This window comes from Sorghum bicolor, chromosome 4, assembly GCF_000003195.3.
Source record: "Sorghum bicolor cultivar BTx623 chromosome 4, Sorghum_bicolor_NCBIv3, whole genome shotgun sequence".
Classification (NCBI taxonomy): domain Eukaryota; kingdom Viridiplantae; phylum Streptophyta; class Magnoliopsida; order Poales; family Poaceae; genus Sorghum; species Sorghum bicolor.
The window spans coordinates 2,226,934-2,249,701 of record NC_012873.2 but is presented as its reverse complement, the minus strand read 5'-3'; the positions used below and the strand labels follow the sequence as shown (position 1 = coordinate 2,249,701).

General features: G+C 43.0%; 3 protein-coding genes across 5 annotated transcripts; 2 read left to right on the top strand and 1 right to left on the bottom strand.

Moving 5' to 3' along the window:
- LOC8069915 (beta-amylase 8) lies at nt 7,618-13,642 on the bottom strand. 2 transcript variants are annotated; one of them, XM_021459888.1, is made up of 10 exons: nt 13,130-13,642; nt 12,728-12,952; nt 12,226-12,303; nt 11,661-11,864; nt 11,048-11,242; nt 10,610-10,774; nt 9,877-10,137; nt 8,983-9,195; nt 8,616-8,838; nt 7,618-8,415 (listed from the first exon to the last, which is right to left on the bottom strand). In XM_021459888.1, exons 1-10 carry the CDS (start codon nt 13,625-13,627, stop codon nt 8,387-8,389), a joined length of 2,091 nt encoding a protein of 696 aa, XP_021315563.1. In that variant the 5' UTR covers nt 13,628-13,642; the 3' UTR covers nt 7,618-8,386. The 2 variants fall into 2 exon arrangements, with proteins under 2 accessions (XP_021315563.1, XP_002451472.2); XM_002451427.2 differs by having other exon boundaries at nt 7,700-8,415; nt 12,226-12,300.
- On the top strand, nt 13,720-16,977 carry LOC8069517 (pentatricopeptide repeat-containing protein At4g02750). Its single transcript, XM_002453200.2, has one exon. It carries the CDS (start codon nt 13,750-13,752, stop codon nt 15,751-15,753), a length of 2,004 nt encoding a protein of 667 aa, XP_002453245.2. The 5' UTR covers nt 13,720-13,749; the 3' UTR covers nt 15,754-16,977.
- Nucleotides 17,186-21,854, top strand: LOC8057504 (protein LOW PSII ACCUMULATION 3, chloroplastic). 2 transcript variants are annotated; one of them, XM_021459889.1, is made up of 10 exons: nt 17,186-17,345; nt 17,434-17,604; nt 17,698-17,748; nt 19,216-19,263; nt 19,349-19,388; nt 19,720-19,820; nt 20,025-20,217; nt 20,322-20,420; nt 20,650-20,767; nt 21,485-21,854. In XM_021459889.1, exons 1-10 carry the CDS (start codon nt 17,271-17,273, stop codon nt 21,606-21,608), a joined length of 1,020 nt encoding a protein of 339 aa, XP_021315564.1. In that variant the 5' UTR covers nt 17,186-17,270; the 3' UTR covers nt 21,609-21,854. The 2 variants fall into 2 exon arrangements, with proteins under 2 accessions (XP_021315564.1, XP_002453244.1); XM_002453199.2 differs by lacking the exon at nt 17,698-17,748.

The window sequence follows — 22,768 nt, the reverse complement described above, 5'->3', positions numbered from 1 at the left end:
CACAAACCATTGGATCATGTTTATGATTCACATCATCCCCTACTTCGCATAAATTTCATGTAAATATATAGGCCTATCCCGATCATTAGCTATCTACTCGCTACCAATGAAACTATATTATGGATTTTTGCTATGGATGTCCTAAATCGTATCCACTAGATTTCCCAATGTCACAATCAACCTTGCAGAGCTACATTTGCCATTAATTGTTGATGATGACCCTGTTATCTAGGTCAAGAGCCAAGTAATAAAATGGCAAAGAAAATACAAATATCATGCCATTGCCCTTTTGATTTTGGTCTTGATGTTCCTTTTCATTTAGTACTCCTACAATTTTCTTTGTTTGACGCCAATTAGATGGAAATTGAACTAACCATCTTCATACACATAAGAAGGGAAGTAGTATATAGGAAGGAGAGGATCTTTGTACTTTAACTGAAAGATATGAGCACCTCTTGTTGACTGCGTGCTCTCTCATGATGATGTACTACTATGCAAAATCTCTCGAGTATTTTAGGTTCCTATCACTAATGACATGTCTCATGTTATAATTAAGGAAGGTTAAAAGTTTTTATTGTGTTAAGGGGGTGAGACATTGAAAGGATGGTGGAGAAAATGATGTAGAGCATCTAGAAAGCCTTCGACCATTTTATTTCTCATTCTTGTTCGTACAAGAACTCCTTTCAAGTTAGGCCAAGCAAGTACTCTCAACAAAGAAATAAGTTAGGCAAAGGGGGATGACATAAGACTTTCACATTCTTTTTTAAGCAAAAACCTCCGACGAAGCACAACAAATAATTAAATTGGCAACATATTTTTTTTGTAAATTATTGTGTATGATATTTGGGAGAATGTTCTAAAGAAAACTAGTAATTCATGTTTAGTGTTCCGTCATCTACACAAGAGGACATTGTGTCTGTGATTCATATAATCTGACACCTAATTTGTATAAATTTCTTGTAGAAGTAGAATAGGCCCATTAGATCATGGGCTACCTACTCCCTACCAGCAATAATCCTTCCTTATAATTATTCCTACGGATGTCCTAAATCTTGTCCAATATGATAGATTTGCAAATACCACAAGCAACCTTGATGGAGCTACCTTTTCCATTAATTGTTGACGATCCTATTATTTGGGTCAAGAGCTAGCCAAGTAAATTGACAAAAGAAAATACATATATCATGACATCATACCCTTTTGTTTTTCCCTTGGCATTTCTTTTCATATAGTACTCCCTCCGATTTTCTATGTTTGATTCTGGTTAGTTGAAAAATGAACTAGCTATCTTTATGGATATGAGAATGGAGGTGGTATATATGAAGGTGAGGATTTTATTTTACACAGTGGTGGACCTACGATTTTGTCGAGACGGGGTGAAGTTCAAGACCTAGAGCATGCTCGGTGTCTAACAAGGGTCCATCTCTGTGCTACGACAGAGGCTATCTGGTTAGTCTCACCAAGCGTTGAACCCTAGGTTTGCCATTGAATTCATGCAAATATATTGGCATATCCTCAATTTGGGTAAGTACCATGATATTCCTCTACTACTCATTATTAATACTATTTTCTGTTGCATCTATACTAGAAGGGTTACTCTTTTGTTAGTAAAAATATATATTATCTGTATTAGAGCCTATTTGTTTGAGCTTACAGGAAGCTTTTGAACATGAGCATTTGGATCTTTCAAAGACAAAAAAAAAAGTCTAAGAAGCCAAAAGCCAGAAGCTCACTATAGTAAGGCTTTTGGGCTTTTCGTTTTTGAAAAGTCCGAAAAACCAGTAGTCTAGAAGTGATTAAGAAAAACTCAAACAAACATGACCTTAACAAAATCTCATTCTCCACTATTTGTTTTTCATAAACTTTATATAAATAACCCGATGAGGGAAGAAAAGTCCTCAGCCAGTAGATAAGAGAATCGAGGGATGAGGGATGGATGGATCCTCCCACCATAAAAAGAAGGGGGAATCAGAAAAGCTGGGGGAAGCAAAACTACCAAAGCCCTAAAAAAGCAAGGGCCTGACCCTGACCCCTTTTTGCTAAAGCCGGCGAGGAGGAGCGGCACAGCACATGCGCTCTCCCTGCGCCTCCGGGCCCACTTCCAGTATGCTCTCTCTCTGGGCGCCCCCGGGCCCACCTGCATCCGTCACTGGAATCCGGGCCCACTTCCACTCCCCACCCCCAATATGCTCTCTCTGTAATCCGGGCCCACTTCCATCCATCCCCACCACCCCCAATATGCTCTGCCTGCGCACCCGGGCCCATTTCGAGTTTTTCGACGCCCCAACCTAAATTTCTCGCCGCGAATCCCCCGCTCCCCAACTATAAAAGCCCACCCTCTCCTGTCTCCGGTCTTCACCAGACCACACCATTCACCAGGCAGCGAGCGGGGAGAGCGGGGCAGCGGCGGGCCGCGGGCGCCGTGCCTGCCACGCCTCCTCCTCCTCCTCCTCCCTGCATCCAATCCACGCCACACGAGCGACCGAGCAGGGCGAGGAAGGGAAGATGTCAAGCGCCCCAAGCCGCCGCGCCGCCTCGGGCTCGCTTGGTGCAGATCGGGACCTGCCGCCGTGCTCGGACGGGACAGATCCCGCCTTGCACCAAGTGAATCCGAGCCGGAGCAGCCGACCGACCGACCGCCGCCGCCTGCGCTGCTCTGCTCTGCTCTTGATTGCGATGCCGTAGCCTGCTTGCTGCGTGTTTTTTTTTAATTTTTCTGATAAGGATCGTGCGGATTGCTGTAATGATTCTGTGTCGCCATGCGGATTGCTGTGATGATTCTGTGTCGCCGTGGGAATTATTGCCAGCCATACGGCGACCGACCGCCGCCGCCTGCGCTGCTCTGCTCTTGATTGCGATGCCATGGTGTTTTTATTTTTTCTGATAAGGATCGTGCGGATTGCTGTCGTCCTGTGTCGGCGCGCGGATTGCTGTCCTTCTGTGTCGCCGTTTGGAATTATTTGGCGCCGTGCGGATCTCTGCTCTCGATTAAGCAATCCGGATCTGGATCTGACGCGTAATTTCGGTAGTTTGATCTGATGGAGTGATGGGTTGTGTGATGACGTCCTGATTTAGCAGGATCCATCCTTATACTAGGCTGTGCTACTCTTCTCTGATTTTCAGTGGCGATTTTCTGTTCATAAATGAAGTTTCTGTGGTGACATCTTTTGTGGTGCCAGGGAGGCTTGGATTAACGTGTGGGGTTGCAAAATTGGCCGGTCATGATGCCCAGTCCTGCCCTGGATCACGGGGAAACCATGCCTTCTGGATTCAACTTAAGAGAGATTAATTGATTTGACTGCTTTTACTGCCTGGGATGTGCTTTCGCTGCCAGGGATGTACAAGAGCTCTGTAAGGTAGAAATTATGGAGCTGCGAGCATGCTCACATGATACTTCTGAATTGTGATCAGCTTTGGTGTAGTGTATGGCACTGCAAGCACCCGCACATGATACTTGTGAATTGTGATGTGATCAGCTTTGGTGTAGTGTGTAGAATGGTTTCTGTGACAAATGCTAATCATGAAAAGTTGGGTCGACCTGATTGATTGATTCTCAGATGCATCATTGCTGTTAGTGGCTGTGTGCAGGCGACATCAATTGTAGGTTTGTCTTAACTAAACTAGTATATGCTCGAATTGCTGGTTACCAAAATAAGCCTAATTCTGGGTCAAATAGGCTACTGGTATGGGGCTCGCTTTTTCTGAATGCTTATGGATCTACTCTGTTAAAGAGAATCTGATCCATATGGTATAATTATTAGGCGGGAAGAGATTTGCATGAAGTTCAAATGCAATATAGTCCAGCTGTAAAAGGAAAAAGGGAGTAACAAGGAGCCTATCCTCCTGAGAGGGGGTTGTAATTTTTAAGTTTCTGAGCTTTGTAATGCTCTGACTAGTCTTGTGTACCTTTTTTTCTTCTTTTTTTTTTGGCTTAGTGTTGCTGGATTAGTTGTTCGCAAAAAAAAAAGAAGTGTTGCTGGATTAGTTAACCTTTTAAATTTCCAGCGACACCTAAACACGGATTATAGTCATCGATGTTTAATAGGTCATGGCAAACTATTAGTGTTTATAACTCTCTTGTATCATCAAGGAGATTGAAATTTTGGCCCTATGTGACTAAGCTGTTGAATAATGTAATCAATGCATATGTTGTTTCTAATGGCAGGCACCTTCTCGCTCAATTCAATTGGAAGGTTACTATTTTTTGGCTAGGTAGTTTCGGAAAGGTCATGGAATCATGGGTTCATTTGATAATACCAACTCAGTTCTGGTGGCTGGTGGCCATTTCAGAACATCGCGTTCTCTCCAAGAAGTTCCAGTGTTATGCTAAAGAATACTTGAAAAGCAATTATGTTGTATGTATTGTACCAGTGTCCAGTGATAAAATGAATCTGTATGATGCTTGATCTTTTTTAGCACGTTTGATGCTTGATGTCTATGCATAAGTATTGATTTCTGTATATGGAAAATGTACAGAGTTATTTTGGGATGGATGTTGTGACCCGCTTTGTTTGAAATGGTATATCTATACTACATTAGTTGATAAATGAATAAGCATCCAGATTTGGTCCAACTGTAGGGCCATTGATTGATCTAGTTCTGTAGGTAGCCTTGCTAGAGGGACTTTTCTCAGTAAACTACATTGGTGTTAACTGACTAACCCTGTTACATACGACTTCCTATGTGAGGTGATGTAAGTGGAATCCTTTTTGGATGAACGCTAGAGGCTAGAATCTGGTGAAATTGCTGCATGCATGTTTACTACTTAGCACCTTGACAGCTTGGATTGATAGTGAAAAACCTGTTTCAAGGATAAACCAGGAATCTGGCTTGTCTGATCTTCAGCTGGAAGCCGCACGCAGTTTCCAGTGCCCCCCAAACCTGTCCACTTGATGTGGGTTTTCTGAATCTATTTTCCCTCGAGATTGAAAGTTTCTGGGGGCAATCAGAAATCTGATTTGGTTCAGTTTATGGGCTTGTGGCTGGAAACCACACCCAACTTTCAGCCCCCAAAACTGGTCTTGGTTTGGTTATGAAATCTTCATATGTTTTTATATCTCATTTTTTTTTTGAGATAGATTAGAAGCAACTGTTAGCATTTTTGGGTCCTGGTACTCTGGGAGGGAATTCGGGGTACCATTATTTCTCACTGGTTCTGGGAGGGAATTATGGGGTATCATGTTTTCTTCCATTCAACAAGGTAACAGCATGCTTAAGATTTAAGCTAAGACTCATATGATTGAGATTCGAGTTGTCGGATCAGTATCATTATAGAAATAACCTAGTGCTGTTTCTACTGAAACAGATCCATACAGTGGAAACATGTTGGACCCCCCTTTTCAGTGGACATACTATTTATAGCTGCTAGTATTTTTATCGAAACCATTTTTGTGCATGAACTTTGCAACATCACCTTCATCATGATTTTGTGCATACTATACTGCTACTATATATTTATATATATATATATGGCGATGTGTAATGCCCAAGTGGGGTATTGGGTTCGTTTTCATTATATATATATATATATATATTATAGGTATATAGGTATGAGAAAGGGAGTCAGTGATTAGGTGTCGAGGAATATATGCTCGGGGATCAAGATTCTTTTTCCATGAGGAAGAGTGGGGAAGAGACAAACTAGCCGATTGGCACTAGTTGGCTGGCCCTCAATGTCCATGGCTGGCGTTTGAACCTGCTCCAGGAAAAGCGGATTCCCTCCCTCCATGTCTGGCGTTTGAGCTGGAGCTGATGAGTGATGAGTGAGGCCCGAGTAAATTTGTTTACTTTCTAGCGGTTGGAATATTCGGCTAAAGCCACGACAGGCCGCCCAGGAGAACATGTTCTGAAAAGCTGTCGAGGAATATAAATTACCTGGGGGTCTGACACGCCCCTGGATTGACTTGAATGGATGAGCAGAAGCAGAGCATGGTGGAAATCCCAGCTCTGGGTAACATTGAGGCCCAGCTAGCTTGATGAAATTTCACAGTTTTACTGTGCTTATTTATATTTGACTGAATGAATGCTCTCAATTCTGATGCTTACTTACTTAGTAGTAGGAGTGTACTATAGTTCATTCTGTTATGATTTCAAACTTGGCAACTGGTCACTGATGAATTTTACAATCTTGTGTAGAGCTATGAAGGGCAAACGGACCAGCCACTCCACCCTGTTCCAGAGTTGGTCTTTGTCGTATCCTTGTTGGTTGATGAATTCAAATGCACTTGTTGTTTTTGACCCATCCGTCACGGCCTTTGTCGCATCCTTGCTGATGGTTGGTGAATTCAAATGGTTCAGTACTCAGTGGCGGGAATCTGAAACTGTGTTGGTCTACTGTTGCTGCCGCAGATGAATGAACGCATGATGATCCTGGGAACAGTACAAAACCAGAGCCAGGCAGGCAGCCAGCCAGCCAGCCAGGGGGGTGTTGGTCGTCGAATACATGACAAATTTGACAAGGACGCGGTACTTATTGGAAATCTGTACGCAGCGGCAGGCTGTGATGAAACAAACATGGTGGGATCTGGCCGCGGATGGATGACATGCCATGCCGGTCAGCTGATCGAGCTGCCTGCCGAGCAAGCTGGTGTCCTTTGGCCAGCAGCCTCTCCATCCAGTGCGTGGAAAAGCCTGCCCGGCTGCTGGCCTGCTGATGGATGCATGGTGCTCGTGCTCATCAGGCACGGTCCGCTGCCGACTGCCTCTCACGCAAAAGCTAGCTGCTGCTATCTACTAGTATCACAGTATCACCCAGTGCCTCTCATTCGAATCTGTGAATTCCCCTTCGCTTCCGTTCCCTGCTGGGCTGGCTGGCTGGCAAGAGCTATTATTGTTGTTGCCTTTACGGATTCAGAGATGCACTGCTGCGTACAGATTTCCCTGTTGGTGATTACTGTGGCGAGAGCACCTTCTCTGCTCGTCCTGCGCAGGGTGTCGCCTCTGCTTCAGCCGTGCGGCTGTCAACACCGCCCAGCCAAGAGCCAACTGGAGCCGATGGGGGGCTCCTCCGCTCCGAGCAACCATCGGCTTGCGTACAGGTACAGATGTGCTGCTGAAAGTGAATGAATACAGGTACAGATGTGCTACTGAAAGTGAATGAATTGTCGAACGTTTGGCAGAAATTCATCGAGGCCTCGTTTGGATATTATCAGATTCACCTCGATTCATATGTATTAAGATAAATTAAGGTGTAGTTTAGTTTAAGTTTCACCCCAATTCATCCGAACCGTATTAGGGTGAATTAGGATGTAATTTAGTTTAAGTTTCACTCCAATGCATCCCAACAAGATTGATGCGAATGGCCTAACATGGAATTGAGTTGATCTGATCTGCTGCTGTTATATTTGATGTGACTTGGTAGCCGTGGAATGGAACAGCTGGTCCAGAGTAAAATATCCCCAGATTCGCAGACCTGATCCACGTTCCTGGTAAAAATACGTGGAACCGGCTGCATCGCAGAACGATTCAGCAGTACACATCACCTAGACGTAGGCTGTTCTCTACTGGAAATTACTGTAAATCTGAACAAAATGTATCGTCACGCACGCCAGAATCACCAAGTCTGGCGGCGTTCAGCGAGACTTGCACCCAGCAGAAAAAAAATCCACAAAATGCACATGTAAGAGTTAATTCCGTTCCAAAATATGTTAGTTGGCGGGACACAAATGGTTCCAAAACATGTTAGTTGGCGAGACATAAATGGTCGTGTTACATGCACATAAATATATTCCATCGACTACAAGAAATTGGCGCGGCAGCCAGGTTACCAGTCCATCTGATGCTAATAAAGTTCTGGAGAATAGAATACATAAAATAAAAAAAATGCCCACAGCTAGTCTCCAGCGAATGCCAAGGCTCCCCCCACGGCGTTCTTGAATACTGGGAAGCACGAAAGGACGCTGGTGCTCTGAATTCGCAGAAGCGCATTTGCTATCCACAACCATTGGTGCAGAGTTTCATGGGTCCAGCGGACAGCTTCATGGGGCACACGCACTGCGCAGGAAGAAGAGGATAACTGACCAGCATTCATCTCGCATCAGATGACTCTCATAAACGCCTCTCATTTACAAAGTGGTTTATAAGCAAAATATTATTTGCTTTGGCCGGCCATTCTTGGCTATATACATCACCTGAGTGACAAACAACCATGTATCTTGCTGAACTACACTATACTCCATGCGTGCTACAACAAGCGGTATGCTAACTTCCATAGGTTAAAAGCTATGGTAAGGCTGCAAAGGCACCTGCTCAGCAGAAATCAACTGAATAGGACCTAGCAGTTTACCCAGCTGCGAATCAGAATATTCACCATCCCCTTCAAAGTGGCTCAAATCCGAAACCCACCTACTTTGTTTCGTATCAAGCCAACACATTTCACTAAAGAGGTTCAACCTTCTCCATTATGGGGAGCCTCCCCTGTGGACAAATCATTTACAAAAGTTATGGACAAATAATGGCATAATTCTTTCTCTACATTACTACAACTCAGCAGTAAGTAGTATTTGCATAAATCTTAAACAGAAAGTGGCCATTAATTAATAGTAATACATATGTAGATGAGAACATATGTTAATGAAACTACTATAATATGAGGAAGTGACGGGTCTGATACTAACCGTGCATACACTTTACGAAGGTACAGAGCTCCGAAAAGCAAACTTCTCTCTGCAAAAGGAACGGAGGTTGTTGACGGTACGCAAAGAACGCAGCATGGTGACGATCAGGGTCATTTCTAGGCTTTGCTGTGTCCAGGATTTGAGAATACATTTCACCATTATGACATGGAAGAGCACTCTCTACACATAGAGATAGTCCATGATCCCATGCTGCATTCATTACCTGTGCAGTTTTTATGTGTACTGAAAATTAGCCCAAGAAATTTATGGAGTATGCGGCATCAAAATTACAGAATAACATCTCTTGAATGGAGTATGCGGCATCAAAATTACTGTATGCCAACAAAGAAATTTAGAACATCTCCACCTGCCAGGTTAAACCTTCTGGATCCGCAAATGCTTCATCATTCTCTTGAATTGTAAACTCAGGACCATAACAAACGAGCTTAAGAATTACAGAATGCTTCTTGAGCATTCTGAAAACTGGAGAGTATCCATCTCTATTTGTAGGATTGTAGAATCCCGCTGTAAGCTCTGCAGCATGGCTTGCAGTTCTGTACCACCAATAGATAGATGGAACCTGATGAAAGAGGTTTGCATTGTTATGGAACAGCCAAATAGGTAAAAAGAAGTCGCAAAATGTGTGCAACAACTGCTGGATTTATCAGGGCAGTAAATTATACCCTGTAAGTTTATGCTGTGAAAAGGCAAAGCAGCAGGCTAATGCATAATAACATTTTCACAAAGACAAACAAGCTTTTGGCTTCTTTTCAGCCCGAGAACCAGTTCTGTGTAACACTTTCCTTTAATCTATGCATAGCATTCTAATTAGCTTCTTGATATAGTACTTGCAAACTTGTATGGAAAATGATCTGACTCAAGTTGACTACCGAGTACTACATTATCGTATTGTGACTTATAACCTAAATCCTGAGATCCAGGCCTGAGGTAATATTTCTCAACCAAGTTTGACTTGAATTGATTCACCTATTAAAAATTTGCAATGCAATGCACAACCTTCAGCTGCTTTAGACACAGCGGTGTGGTTCAATACAGAATAAACTAGAAAGTTTATGCTAAGAAGGAATGCTCTTTTTGTGCCGTTTGCTGGGTTCATGAACTAACAGACATTTCAGACAGGAAATATGAAGGATACTTCTAAACCTTAAGGGGCACTCAACCATAGGGGACATGATTCTTGAGAAGTTAAGAACAATGCTTCAGATGCTAAACAATAAGTATACAGACCAGCATTACACACCTTCACAACTATTTCTGCTCCATCAAATGCAAGACTAGCAAGCGACAGCACGTGATCCACATGATCCATTAGGACTCCAGAATACCAGTTAAGGAAAAAACGTCCATAGTAGCTGTCATAATCGCCTCCATCACAAAAAAAGCCAGTTTCATGTGGTCTTGAATTATAATAGCCAGCATTATCAGGTCCACGTGCCCAAAACAAATGACCCCGGGACAGTGCTGATTGCCGTAAATGCTTTTGCATGTACCTGTCATAACACTGTCAACGATGGAAATCAACAAAGGAAATGCAGCCAATATATACCATATGCATTACACTATCATACACCATATATGTACTCTTTGAATCTGAGTAGTAATCCAAGTCACACACAGAGACATGGCGATGCATAGCGATCAAATATGTTGCTGTGTTAAAAACCTTTTTGAAATGTAGTTTCTATTACATGTTGTAAGGGATTCCTTGTGGGACATGCTTCTTTATCCTAATGCAAGAACTTTAAGTCCCTTGTAAAAGGACAGCAGCTTAAATGCCCTATGCTTGACATGTTGATGCACCAAAATCCATGTTGTTATTTAAGAATTATTATGACACAAATACTGGATGCAAACAAGGTTTGTTTATGTCCAGAACGTAAGAATTTCTAAAGGGGAAAAGATGGATTTAGAAGATTATTCCCAAAAGAAATCCCTTGCAAATTTCAACTTGGTATTTAAGCACAAGTAAATACCTGAAACTCACCAATACCAGGATATTTCCAGCCCATTGTGTCTGGACATGAAGGATATCTTAGCTCCCCAGAAGCACCTAATCCAATTTCGATAGAAGAAACAAGACCCTCTTCAGATAAGTTTCTGAATTCCATATGGAAACTCCTCATGAAATCAAAATAGACCTGCAGATGATCTCATTAAGCCTCGGTGTACTAGTTTTTTCTTCATTTATAGTATGGCACTGAAACAAACCTAGGTAGAACCTAGAAGGTAATACTGTACATAAGTATTTTGATACAAGGAAAATGGTTTTGCAATTGCAATAAATTAAATTGCTACAGTGCAGAAAGATGGGAAAAATGATGAACTAACCAAAGTAATGTAAGGAGAATGGTGCTCCTATTTCTTGTAAAAAGATGAAGAGAGAAGAAAATTTACCAAGGATGACCCAATACCTCGATGCCAGTTCTCCCACGAAGGACTCGTTCTTTGTCAATCCCCCAAGAAAGGCATTCTGTGTTTCTTCTACCTTCGCGATCTGTAAAAAATATATCCTGGTTCTCTTTTGCAATTTCCATGATCCACTTTGGGAGAGAGATTAACACATCACCAGATCCAATCTCTCCAGACCCATGAAATGACAATACAACCTTAATAGATGTTTGCCAAAAAACAGTAATTAGCCAATGTAAGCAGGTGTGGTGAAAAGGAGAAACAAGAAAGTTTACCAAGCTTTTTAAAAAAGGATACTAAATATTTTACAATATCACGCAATGCTTTTAATAGAAAATAATCATATAAACTCAGAAATTTAGTTCTTTTACTTCACGGATAGAAACTGGAGGTCATAATTCCTATTACGTTCGAAGAATCAAAGTCCCTTATGTTTGCATAGTTTGTTAGAATATGTCCTTCATAGGAATTAGGACATCAAGCATACAATGATACAACCAATCATCTTTAATGTATGTCTTGTATCCAGAACTACACTTTGACGTCTTATGTTTCCAAGTAAACTTCATAATGAGTACTAATAATGCATGGTAGATTTAGAAAGGTATGCCTAACCTGAACTTTGAGCTTGAACTCTTTAATTATACCAAAAAGGTCCCTGTAACCAGACCATTCATACTTCCGAGGAGTCCAGGCTTCCACAATCCCCCACCAACAGTCAACAACAACACCATCCACGTTCAGAGACTTCAGATGCCTTAGTTCAGCACGTACACTCTCTGGGTCAACTAATTGGCAGTGACTATTAATAATGCCCATCTGCAGTAAACAGTAAAAACAAGGGCTTGGAATAGGTCACATATATGGAAATTTTGAGAACAGATGACTGACAGAAACAACCCTTGCCTTTTCAGTTCTCAAGATTTATTTTAAATTTTAAAAACACATAAACTTAATATAGCATGTCTAATATTGGTGATATGCTGATACAATTTAATAAGCGCTCACAACCACTAGCAAATCCAGTAAAACAATTTCAGAACTCTGACCAGACAATACAAACTCAGTATGCAATCATTTTCTATATTGAAAATTGTAGACAAAAAATAAATAATTTGACACCACCTGATTATCACATCAGACATCAAATCAAGGACTAAGGAGTTTGCTGGGAACTTACAGGCAGAGAAGCATAAACTGGTATATATGGAGTTTTGGTGTAATCACCGGGGAATAATACTGCTGATCTCATTAACTGCTACAGATTCAACAATCAGAGAAACATTGTCAGTCTAGTGTAGTAACTAATAGCGGATAGGTGCTACAGAAATTGCTGCATGATGTGACTATAACACTACTGCAGCTGGAACTAGAACAATGTGAACACTAATATGGCCATGACAGTAGCTCACAAACAGAAGGAACACGTAAAGCCCGAGTCATTGTAAAGAACGATAGGCCTTGAGTCCTATCAGCAGGATGAATTGAAGTATCATCTTATCGTTTAGTGTCAAAACAAAATATTGTTTCCATTTGATGTACAGAGTACAGACACACAAGATATACGTCAAGCACAAATTGTTGCTTGAGCAACACGAGGAGGAGGTTGCAGTAATGACAACTATTTCGTGACAGTATATCAGCACAATGGGCTTATTTCAACATAAGATGTAGTAGGTCACCTGATCATTGTCCATACAGTTGAGAGAACTGACTGAACTGGAATTCCCATAGTTCTCAGTCTTTATGCTTCGGTCTGCCACAACTGAGTCCAGTGATGATGGTGACAGACTGTCATCTGTTTGTAGGGCAGATGCCTGAGAATCTAATGGTGTTCCAATGACATAACTGCTCAGAGTATTGATCAAAGCTGGGGTTTCCACAGATGCAACCTGAAACACTCCATGCTGCAAGTAGCACCAATTACAATCTGTTAGGATAGCAATGCATGGATTATAAGCAGGATATACTAGTAAAGCGCTAAAATTAGCAGGCGGTATGTAATTTTACTAGACAAAATTAAAGTAATACTAATTAACAGAGGCAGCGCAGGAGAGTTGGGAGTTGAGAGAAGGTGCACGGACCAGCTGGGGAGGAGGCGGCGGCAAGAGTGGTTGGTTGGAGGAGCGGAAGGTGGTGCCGTCGGGTTGCACAGTCCAGCCGGCGGCGCGGGCGAGGGCGGCGAGGACGTCGTTCATGTCGGCGCGGGCGGGGAGCGGGAAGTTGCCGTGCTGCCGGAGCCCGGCGAGCATGCGGCTAGTGATGGCGCGCCGGTGCCGCTCCCGCAGCTTCGTCCGCTCTTTCTCCCGCTCCCGCTCCCGCTCGCCTCGCCTCCGCGGCGAACCCCCCGCCGTGGAAGCGAACCCGCGCGGCCGCCGCTGCGGCGGAGGGGACGGGGACGGCTCCCCGTCGCGCTGCGGCGGGTGCTTCATGGCCCTGGGTCGCTTCCACCCGCCGGCGCCGGCGCCGATCTGCGGCCGCGAGCGCCGAGCTACCGCATGCCCGCAACCACAAGCTGCTGCGCTGCGCCGTGGAGTGGGCTCCTTCCAGCTGCAGTTTGACCGCGACCGGAGTGGATCCATTTTGCCACGTGGGCGCTCGATCACGGCGGTTAATAACAGATCGAACGGTGCAACTCGCATCTGATGGAGAACAGAGCAGAACAGCACAACCGCTTCCCGTCTACCCGGCCGCTTCCACTGTGATGGGGCTTCCGAACATGCTAGGAACCTTCCAGAACCTTCCGCGTCTGCGCCGCTGGCCCCGCCGCGCCTCACTTCTCCTTCACCGCTTCTACACCCGCGCGCCGCGGCCACCGCCGCCGCGTCACGCGGGCGACATCGGCCGATGGAACTGTGCCATCATGGCGCATTTCCGCGCCGGCAGGGTGGGGGCGGCGCGGCGGGTGTTCGACGAAATGAGCGAGCGGAACGTGTTCACGTGGAACTGCATGATCTCGGGCCTGGTCAGGAACGGGATGCTCACCGACGCGCGCGGGGTGTTCGACACGATGCCGTTCAGGAACTCCGTCTCGTGGGCCGCGCTGCTGACGGGCTACGCGCGGTGTGGGAGGGTGGCAGAGGCCAGGGAGCTGTTCGACCGGATGCCTGACCGGAGCGTGGTCTCATGGAACGCGATGATCTCGGGCTACTTGTGGAACGGGATGGTCGACAGGGCGCGGGATCTGTTCGACGTAATGCCGGCGAGGAATGATGTGTCGTGGCTCATGATGATCTCTGGGTATATGAAGAGGAAGCGCGTCCGTGAAGCGAGAGAGATCTTTGACCGTGCGCCTTCACCGACGACTTCAGTGTGCAATGCTTTGCTGTCCGGTTATGCCGAACATGGTTACCTGAAGGATGCAGAGGACCTGTTTGGTCGGATGCAGACACCAGACCTTGTTTCTTGGAACGCCATGATCACAGGCTACACACGGGCTGGGATGATGCAGGTTGCACAGAGACTGTTTGATGAGATGCCTGAAAAGGATACTGTATCTTGGACAGCCATTGTGCGTGGGTATTTACAGAATGGAGATGTCGATGCTGCATGGAAGGTTTTCCAGGACATGCCTGATCGTGATGTCCTTGCTTGGAACACAATGATGAGTGGTTTTGTGGTGAGTGAGAGGTTGGATGATGCACTGAGATTGTTTGCTGACATGCCTGATAGAGATCTGGTATCATGGAATACAATCTTACAAGGATACGTCCAACAAGGAGACATGGATGGTGCTACTGCCTGGTTTAGAAAAATGCCAGAGAAAGATGAGGCATCATGGAACACATTGATCTCTGGTTACAAAGATGAAGGAGCACTAAATTTGCTGTCCGAAATGACCCAAGGAGGATATAGACCTGACCAGGCCACTTGGAGCGTGGCTATTTCTATCTGTTCCTCTCTTGCTGCTCTAGGGTGTGGAAGAATGGTGCACGTTTGCACGATTAAAACCGGCTTTGAGCGCGATGCTTTGGTGATGAGCTCATTGATATCCATGTACTCCAAGTGTGGGCTAATTACTGAAGCTTCCCAAGTTTTTGACCTGATTGTGCAACGGGATACAGTGACATGGAATGCCATGATTGCGACATATGCTTATCATGGTCTAGCTGCTGAAGCTCTGACACTCTTTGACAGGATGACCAAAGATGGGTTTAGCCCAGATCATGCAACGTTTCTGAGTGTGTTGTCTGCTTGTGCACACAAAGGGTATCTATATGAAGGCTGCCACCATTTTAGAAGTATGCAGCAAGATTGGAACTTGATTCCAAGATCTGATCACTATTCGTGCATGGTTGACCTCTTAGGAAGATCAGGTTTTGTACATCAGGCTTATAATTTTACCAGAAGAATCCCTTCCGACCTTCAAATAAATGCATGGGAGACACTGTTTAGTTCATGCAATGCTCATGGGGATATCCAGCTTGGGGAACTCGTAGCAAAAAATGTTCTTCAGTCGAGACCTTCTGATGGAGGAATGTATACACTCTTGTCAAACATATATGCTGCTAAAGGGATGTGGAGCAGTGCTGCTAGTGTTAGAGGTCTCATGAAAGAACAGGGGTTGAAGAAGGAGACTGGGTGTAGTTGGATTGAGCTGAAGGGGGACGTTGTTTCCTTCTCATCAAATGATAAAGCACATCCTTTGATTGAGCAGATATGCCAAGAAGTTGGTAATCTTTCTAATTTGATAGAAGAGGCAAGTTAAATGGAAACATCCTTTGACATGGTTATCGAAAGGAATTCAGATGATTTCTTTGAGACTATTCACAATCACATGGATTCAAAGGGCAGCAACGACTCGGCAACAACCCAGCCACATCTATCCATTTGTCTGGCAGAGTAAAGCTCCACAGAGAGTCCGGCTGGTTACTGCCAAGGGACCGCATTCAGACAAGGAACAACCTATTCAGGAAACACATTCTGGATCATGACATTTGTGAGCTATGCAATGCAGCGCCTGAGACTTCGGACCATCTTCTCTTCAGCTGCTCCGTCGCCAGGCAGTTCTGGGAAAGGATCAGCGGCCAGGGGATAATCTTCCCGCCGGTGACTGAGCTATGGAACTTCCCCAGACCTGCGACGTTACCGCCTGACCACTTCAACACTTTCATCCTCCTATGCTGCTGGTGCATCTGGAACCACCGTCACGATGTTGTTTTCAGGCAAAACCAACCGTGCCTTCGACAGCTGCTCTCCAACTGCAGAGAAACTTGTCGCCTCTGGACATGTAGGTTCAAAACGCAGGATAGAATATGGTGCATACTCTGTTCACTATATAATGTAACGCTTCCTCCTTCTTTCTTGTTTATGTAAACCAATATGTAAGGACAACTTTCCGTGCACCAGCTTGCCGGGATCAATGGAGTTTATTCAGGTAGGGCACTCACCCCTCCGGTGAAGTCTTCAAAAAAAAAACATTGATACATGGTAGAAGCTATGAATGCTCGAATTGAAAGCCTTTGGAGGAATTACACAGTGATGGTTTGCTGGAGCTGAGTCTTCTCTTGTGGAGGTTCCTTCAAGATCACAATCAAGGAATTCAAAACAGCATGACGGTGACATCCTTTGGAACCCTGGTGGCTGGCTAAGTGAGTCAATGTGAAGTAATGGACCCTCAAACTGGATCCTTTCAATAGAATTTATCCTACTATGGGCCATTGGGACTCAGAGTTGGTGATTGATATTTTCTCTGAAGATGAGCCTGAGCAAATTTGGCCATGCAAGATGATTGCTTGGTTGTCTGACTTAAGGGTATTTTGTCAGTTAAATTGCATACAAATTAGGCATACAAGTGCAGATCAGAGGGCAGCGAGAAATGCTTCATCTTCAAGTCACTCTGATAATGCTACTGTTCAGTGGTTTTTGTATATGGAACATACAGGCATTACATAATTTCAAAAATGTTCTTATGGAAATTACTCCAGAATAATTTATTTGTGTGTGTATTTTCTGAGAAGCTGTTACTTATAGATCCTAATTAATCAGAATTTTAAAATATGCAGGCCAGGGGAAAAGTCTACTTTTCAGCATGTTCACACAATCATGTAGTTGTCAGTAACAGACAAGATGGTCCCCACCACAGCAACTGGAGACCACACAGTAAGGCCCCGCAAACACATTAATCCATTTTCCGTTTAATATTTGCACACTTTCTCTTTCTCTCACCCCGCTCCTTCTCCCCACCCCAGTTCCCACTCACATATTCGTCCACACACAGAATCCATGGCCATGGCAACCAGTTGTGGCTCCATGACTAAACCTCCAATTACCTTCAAAACTCCCTTTGTCAATAAACAAGTACACTGCCCCAGACAAACTATATATTTTGTCTTTGCTTACTCTTTGTTTTTAGCCTTTCTCATTCTTTTTCGTGGTTTCTTTAAAGGCCTCTAATTGGATACCTGCTACAATCAGCAATGGCACTGGTGGTATGTTCACTGTGGCAAGCAGAAATTCGAGAAATGGGTTCCAAGTTCGTGCTGTCACTGGAGACCCGGGCTCTCGCAATGCGTCTGATGTAAAGTTCCCAACTGATTACACACAACTTCTGATGCAGGTAAGTGGTGGAGAACTCAATATTCTTGAATATCGCTAGCTTTATGGGCTTGCTTGATCCTGTGACACACTGCCAGTTTTGCATGCCTATTAGTTGCTTAGCAAGGATGTGCCTCAAGTATTCAAATGTCAAACTCAACTGGGGGTAGGGCCTCCACTTAACCTTTCCTTTATAATTTGTGTCTCGAGTATGTGAGCTTCACTTTTCAAGAAGGCAAGTTATTTAACAGCAATTTCATTTAGATATACTCGTGATGCCATTTGACTAACAAATGGCAACTGTTATGGGATTTGGTATGGCCGTGAGCCAGGTCCATGCAGCAGGTTAAGTTAGGAACAAGTCAAATAAAGGTAGGAGATTGCTATGGTTTATAGGAAATAAAGGATTTAAGGAATAGGTCTTAGGTTTATTTTGGAGTTGTAATTAGGTTAGATTCTAGTTATAAGAATCAATCTATTAGAAGTCTTAGGGGTAAAGTCTTTCCCCTCCATATATATAGAGGGAGGTATCAGTAATGATTAAGCAGAGCTATGGAATTCTCCCCTCTGCCTTTGGCTCACCTCCCCCCTCCTCCTCGTCACCAACATCCTCTGCTGCGGCCTCTTTTCCTCCCCTCACGTGAACTGTTCATCAGCGGTTACCGTTCACGCGACGGTTACTGTCCCCTTGTCCTCCCTGGGTTCTCTCCCCAAGTGAACATCTGACAGATTGGTAGTCAGGCCTAGGTGCTTCTGCTGCAAAATGAACTGTTGGGAAGTTAACAATCAGATGGAAACTATGGCTTCTATAATGTGGAATTTCCCAAATTTGACAATAAAATTGTGACATCGCGAATGATGTGAGGATGTCAAGGCGTTTGGCTGTTGTTCACCATGGGAAGCCGGAGTTGCTTCTTGGTGCTTGTGATCAGCTGAGCACTGAGGACATGTGGTGGGCGTTGTTGGTTTGTGTGTTACCTCTGTGTGTTAGTCGTCAGGGCTATGTTGTTCTGGTGTTGTGGGTATTTTCTGTGTTTTAATCTGTGCCTATGTAAGGTTTTCAGGCCTGGTTTCCCTTATAAATTAGGCCAATTCTATTCTTCTTAGTTGAAAGGCAGAGCTCCTGCCATTACTTTTAAAAAAATGTTATGACGTAATGGACGACAAATATTTTGGAAGGATGTGTCCACACCATTCCATCCTCATTCCTGTTAGAGAGTGATAACAATCCCCAAATGAAACATTCTGACCGAGGTTATCTAGTTAAGAAAGTGATGAGGTTTGTTAGAAAATTAGAAACAGAGATAAGTCTGGATCCTGTAGTAGTAAGGTTAGTTTCTTATTTGTCAAGTTGGTCCTCGCTACATATAAAGGGGCCCAAGTATTCTCAGTCTTCAAACCCTTACCCTAGCCAGTACCTTATTATTTGGCATCACATAGCTACTGTTCCTTCTGCTGTCCACCTGCTACAAATTTCCACCATCGTTAGTTCCCCTGTATCCCTTGCATTTAAACTGTACCTTTCAGAATCTGAGATGACAGAAATTGTTTGCACTTTGGGCCATGTTTATTTGAAATTAAAAAAAAACTAGGTAATTGGATGACTAATGGGATACACCTGTAGTGATTTCAGGCTAAAGAAGCTGCTGAATCAGCTTTTAAGGATGGAAAGCAGCTGCTGGTTAGCTTTAATCTGATCTTTTAATTGAATTATTTTATATTTTGTTTGTGTCAACTTTTAAGAGGTTGTGATGCAACATATACAGGAAATTGAGTTCCCTACAGCTGGACTACAAACTGTGCCAGGTTCGAGATTGATGACCTTCTGTGTACCTATTCCCTCTGATTCTGAACATAAGTCGTTTTAGACTTGTGCATATGAACTAAGAAAGTACTGAAGTGACTTTAATGCCCTGCACTTATTACACATTGCAAAAGATACCCCACTCATGGGAGGTGATACCATTCAGTTAACAAAGGCATAAGGGTGAAAATAATTATGGACCGTTGCCTAGAGACAACGATGATTTACACTTAAAGAGTACGAAAGTCTAAGACGACTTATTTCAATTTGGATGGTGTACCTTGGTTCTACTTCAGTGAAAATGCTTTAGTTTGTTTCTATTTGTAATTTCAGGTGATGGTGAAGGAGGAAATGAGATGACTGGAAGCATGCTTCTCATTAGAGAATTTTGTGATCGCTTTGTACCTGCAGAAAAATCAACTCGAACCAGAGTAGTATGTTCTTATCAGGATTTTCTAGTCATTAATATGTATATTTGTGAATGATTACTACATAATTTAGAAGTGCTGGAATAGCAAAGAGCAGAGCTATGCATGGTTGTCCTTTGGCAACTTTTACAAGAGATTAGTATAACTAGATGTACTAGTTATGCCCCAACTCTTAGTTGATCCGATTTGTTCATATCTCACATGTTTCAGTTCTTCCCTGAGGCAAATGAGGTTTCTTTTGCAAGACAGTCAGCCTTTGAAGGATGTTCACTGAAGCTAGATTATCTTACAAAACCATCCTTATTCGAAGATTTTGGTTTTACAACAAAAGTCAAAATGGCAGATCGTGTCAAACCAGAAGATGAGACATTCCTGGTGGCTTATCCTTACTTCAATGTCAATGGTTTGCATTCTCTCTTTTGCTTGAGTTTGAGATATCCTCTCCATTAGCACTGATCTATCAAACTTGAGATTTCGTTTTTAGTGATATAATATGGTGGCTTACAGAAATGCTTGTGGTCGAAGAACTTTACAACGAAGCAGTAGTTGGGACCAACCGGAAATTGATAATATTCAATGGAGAACTAGATCGAATAAGAAGTGGATGTATCCTTCTGCATATAGTTAATGTTTTTTGAATGTAAACCAGCAGGACCTGCAGTTTATTAAAAAAAGGGGAAATAACAAGGCCGAAAAATAAAACCAATGTTTGCTTCTTATGTTAATCACATTGTTCTATATTGTCTATTATGGGAACATCTTGCATTGAGAATCACTTTTGTCAACCTATAAATTTATGCTTGTGAACTCTAATTCCTTTCCTTGACTAGCAAAGACTATCCATCGTTCTTCTACCCAAAACTTGCAGAGCTTTCCAAAACATTTCTCCCGAAGCTGGATACAGTTTACTATATTCACAATTTCAAGGGAGTTAAAGGGGGAACACTTTTCAGGTTTGCATTCTGATCCTATGCGACTATGCCTGTTACAATTGGTTATCCCCAAATCTAGCATAACATGCATTTACATAAGCAAGTCAGCATAGATTTTTTTTTGAAAGTAATGGCAGGAGCTCTGCCTCTCAATTAAGGAAGTAGCAAAAGAGTTTTTTATGTACAAGTTAAATAAACAGCTGCAACAGGACCAAGCACAAAGCGGCTGAAACACTGGTAGAAAAACAAACTGCAGCTTGCTAGCCTACTCTCTCAAGAGCCCTTTTTCTTTGTGCAATGTCTTCTTTGATTTTTGAAGCAACCTGCAAGGCCGGTTCATGTGCGTTGCTGAAAATTCTGCGATTTCTTTCCTTCCAAAGATTCCAGCATGTGTAAATGACCAAGCCATTGAAGCGTAGATAGTTAGAGACGCTTCATATGCATAAAGCATTTGTACCCTGAATTTTATTGATACCATTTCAGGATTAGTCAAAATCAACAAAATGAAATGTTAATTGTTGTGGCATTCAAAACTTGTGATGGTCACCTGTCACACTTCACAGAGGACCCTAAATTATCATTCAGGCGAACAGTATTTTCGGCCATGACTTATCAACCAAGCGAACAGGCTATGAAACAAAACCTGACCTTGTGATTTTGTGATGGCACAAAGACTACATATCTTTCCGCAAACCAAGCCTAGATATCTTATTGTGCCAAACCACTGTTATCTGGCAGGTGTTACCCTGAACCTTGGAAGGTCCTGAGAAAAGCATCGTCTGGCAGCTACATCTGCCTGCATCAACAAGAGGAAATGCCTTCACTGAAGGAAGTGGCCCTCGACATCCTTCCTTCTGTATAGCTAGGATCTTTCGAGAATTACATGTCAATAAGAAAGTTTACCAGAAAAGGCATAAACTGTTATCCAATGCTTCATGGCTGTTTTTTTCTTTGTTCTACATAGGAAGGTAGAAAGGGTACAAGCGATCAGGTCTTCATTTCCCACTTGTTTGGTTTTTATATACTTGTGCACAAGATTGTAGATTTTGCTGACTGCTAAGTTGAATATTGCCAGAAGATGCCCATGGAGCATTATAGAAAGCATCAATCATCTCTCCTATTTATAGCAAGAACTGGTCTATGGTCAAGTCCATATTAGAGCATCTCCAACAACTTGGTATTTCAACATGCTATCCTACCAAATTTGCTAAAAGCATAAAAATCCTCCTCCAACAACTCCTTATCTCAACTTGCTAAATTTCCCAAGTTGCTATCTAGAGGTTTCTACTGCCGAGATTTGTCAAGTTGCTATCCCAAGTTGCTATCCTGAGCGCAACTTGTTGGAGACACAGATTCTTTTACCAAGTGAGCGGATCCTATCTGTCATCCTCTATTTTTACCAAGTGAGAATAGCAACTTATTGGAGACACATCCTTTTTTCTTTTGCTAAACAAATTGGCAACTTGCGATAACTCAAGATTTGACAAGTAAATTTTACCAAGTTGTTGGAGATGCTCAACAACAAATAAGCTTTTTAAGACCATTGAACAAAACATATATTGACCTTTATATCTGAATATACAACCAGCTGTTATATATTTAGTTAAGTTCCTTTTAGGTGTGCTGTTTAATAAGCTCTAATTGCTACTGATATGAGAATGAGATATGGCGAATCATCTAATTCACTTGACTACTTAACGCAGAGATCACTTTAGCACCTCAATAGATCAGAGTTCACAATCATTACTCATATAGTTGATGGAATGGTACATCCCACTGGACGTGTACATAAGTACAGAAGACCAATGAAGATACTTTCTACAGGCCAATCTACTCTTAGTTTACCTTCACCAGTGTTTCAGCAAGAAGAAAGAGGCAGAAACTTATCTAGGCCTTTTAGGTTGAAGCACTAGTAAAAGGTTTTATTCAGGGCCCCAGCTCGTGATGCGAGGCGCAGCTACATTTTGGATGTGTTAGTATGTTTTTGGGATATCTCCAGATGAGTTTTTGTGAGCTTTTCAA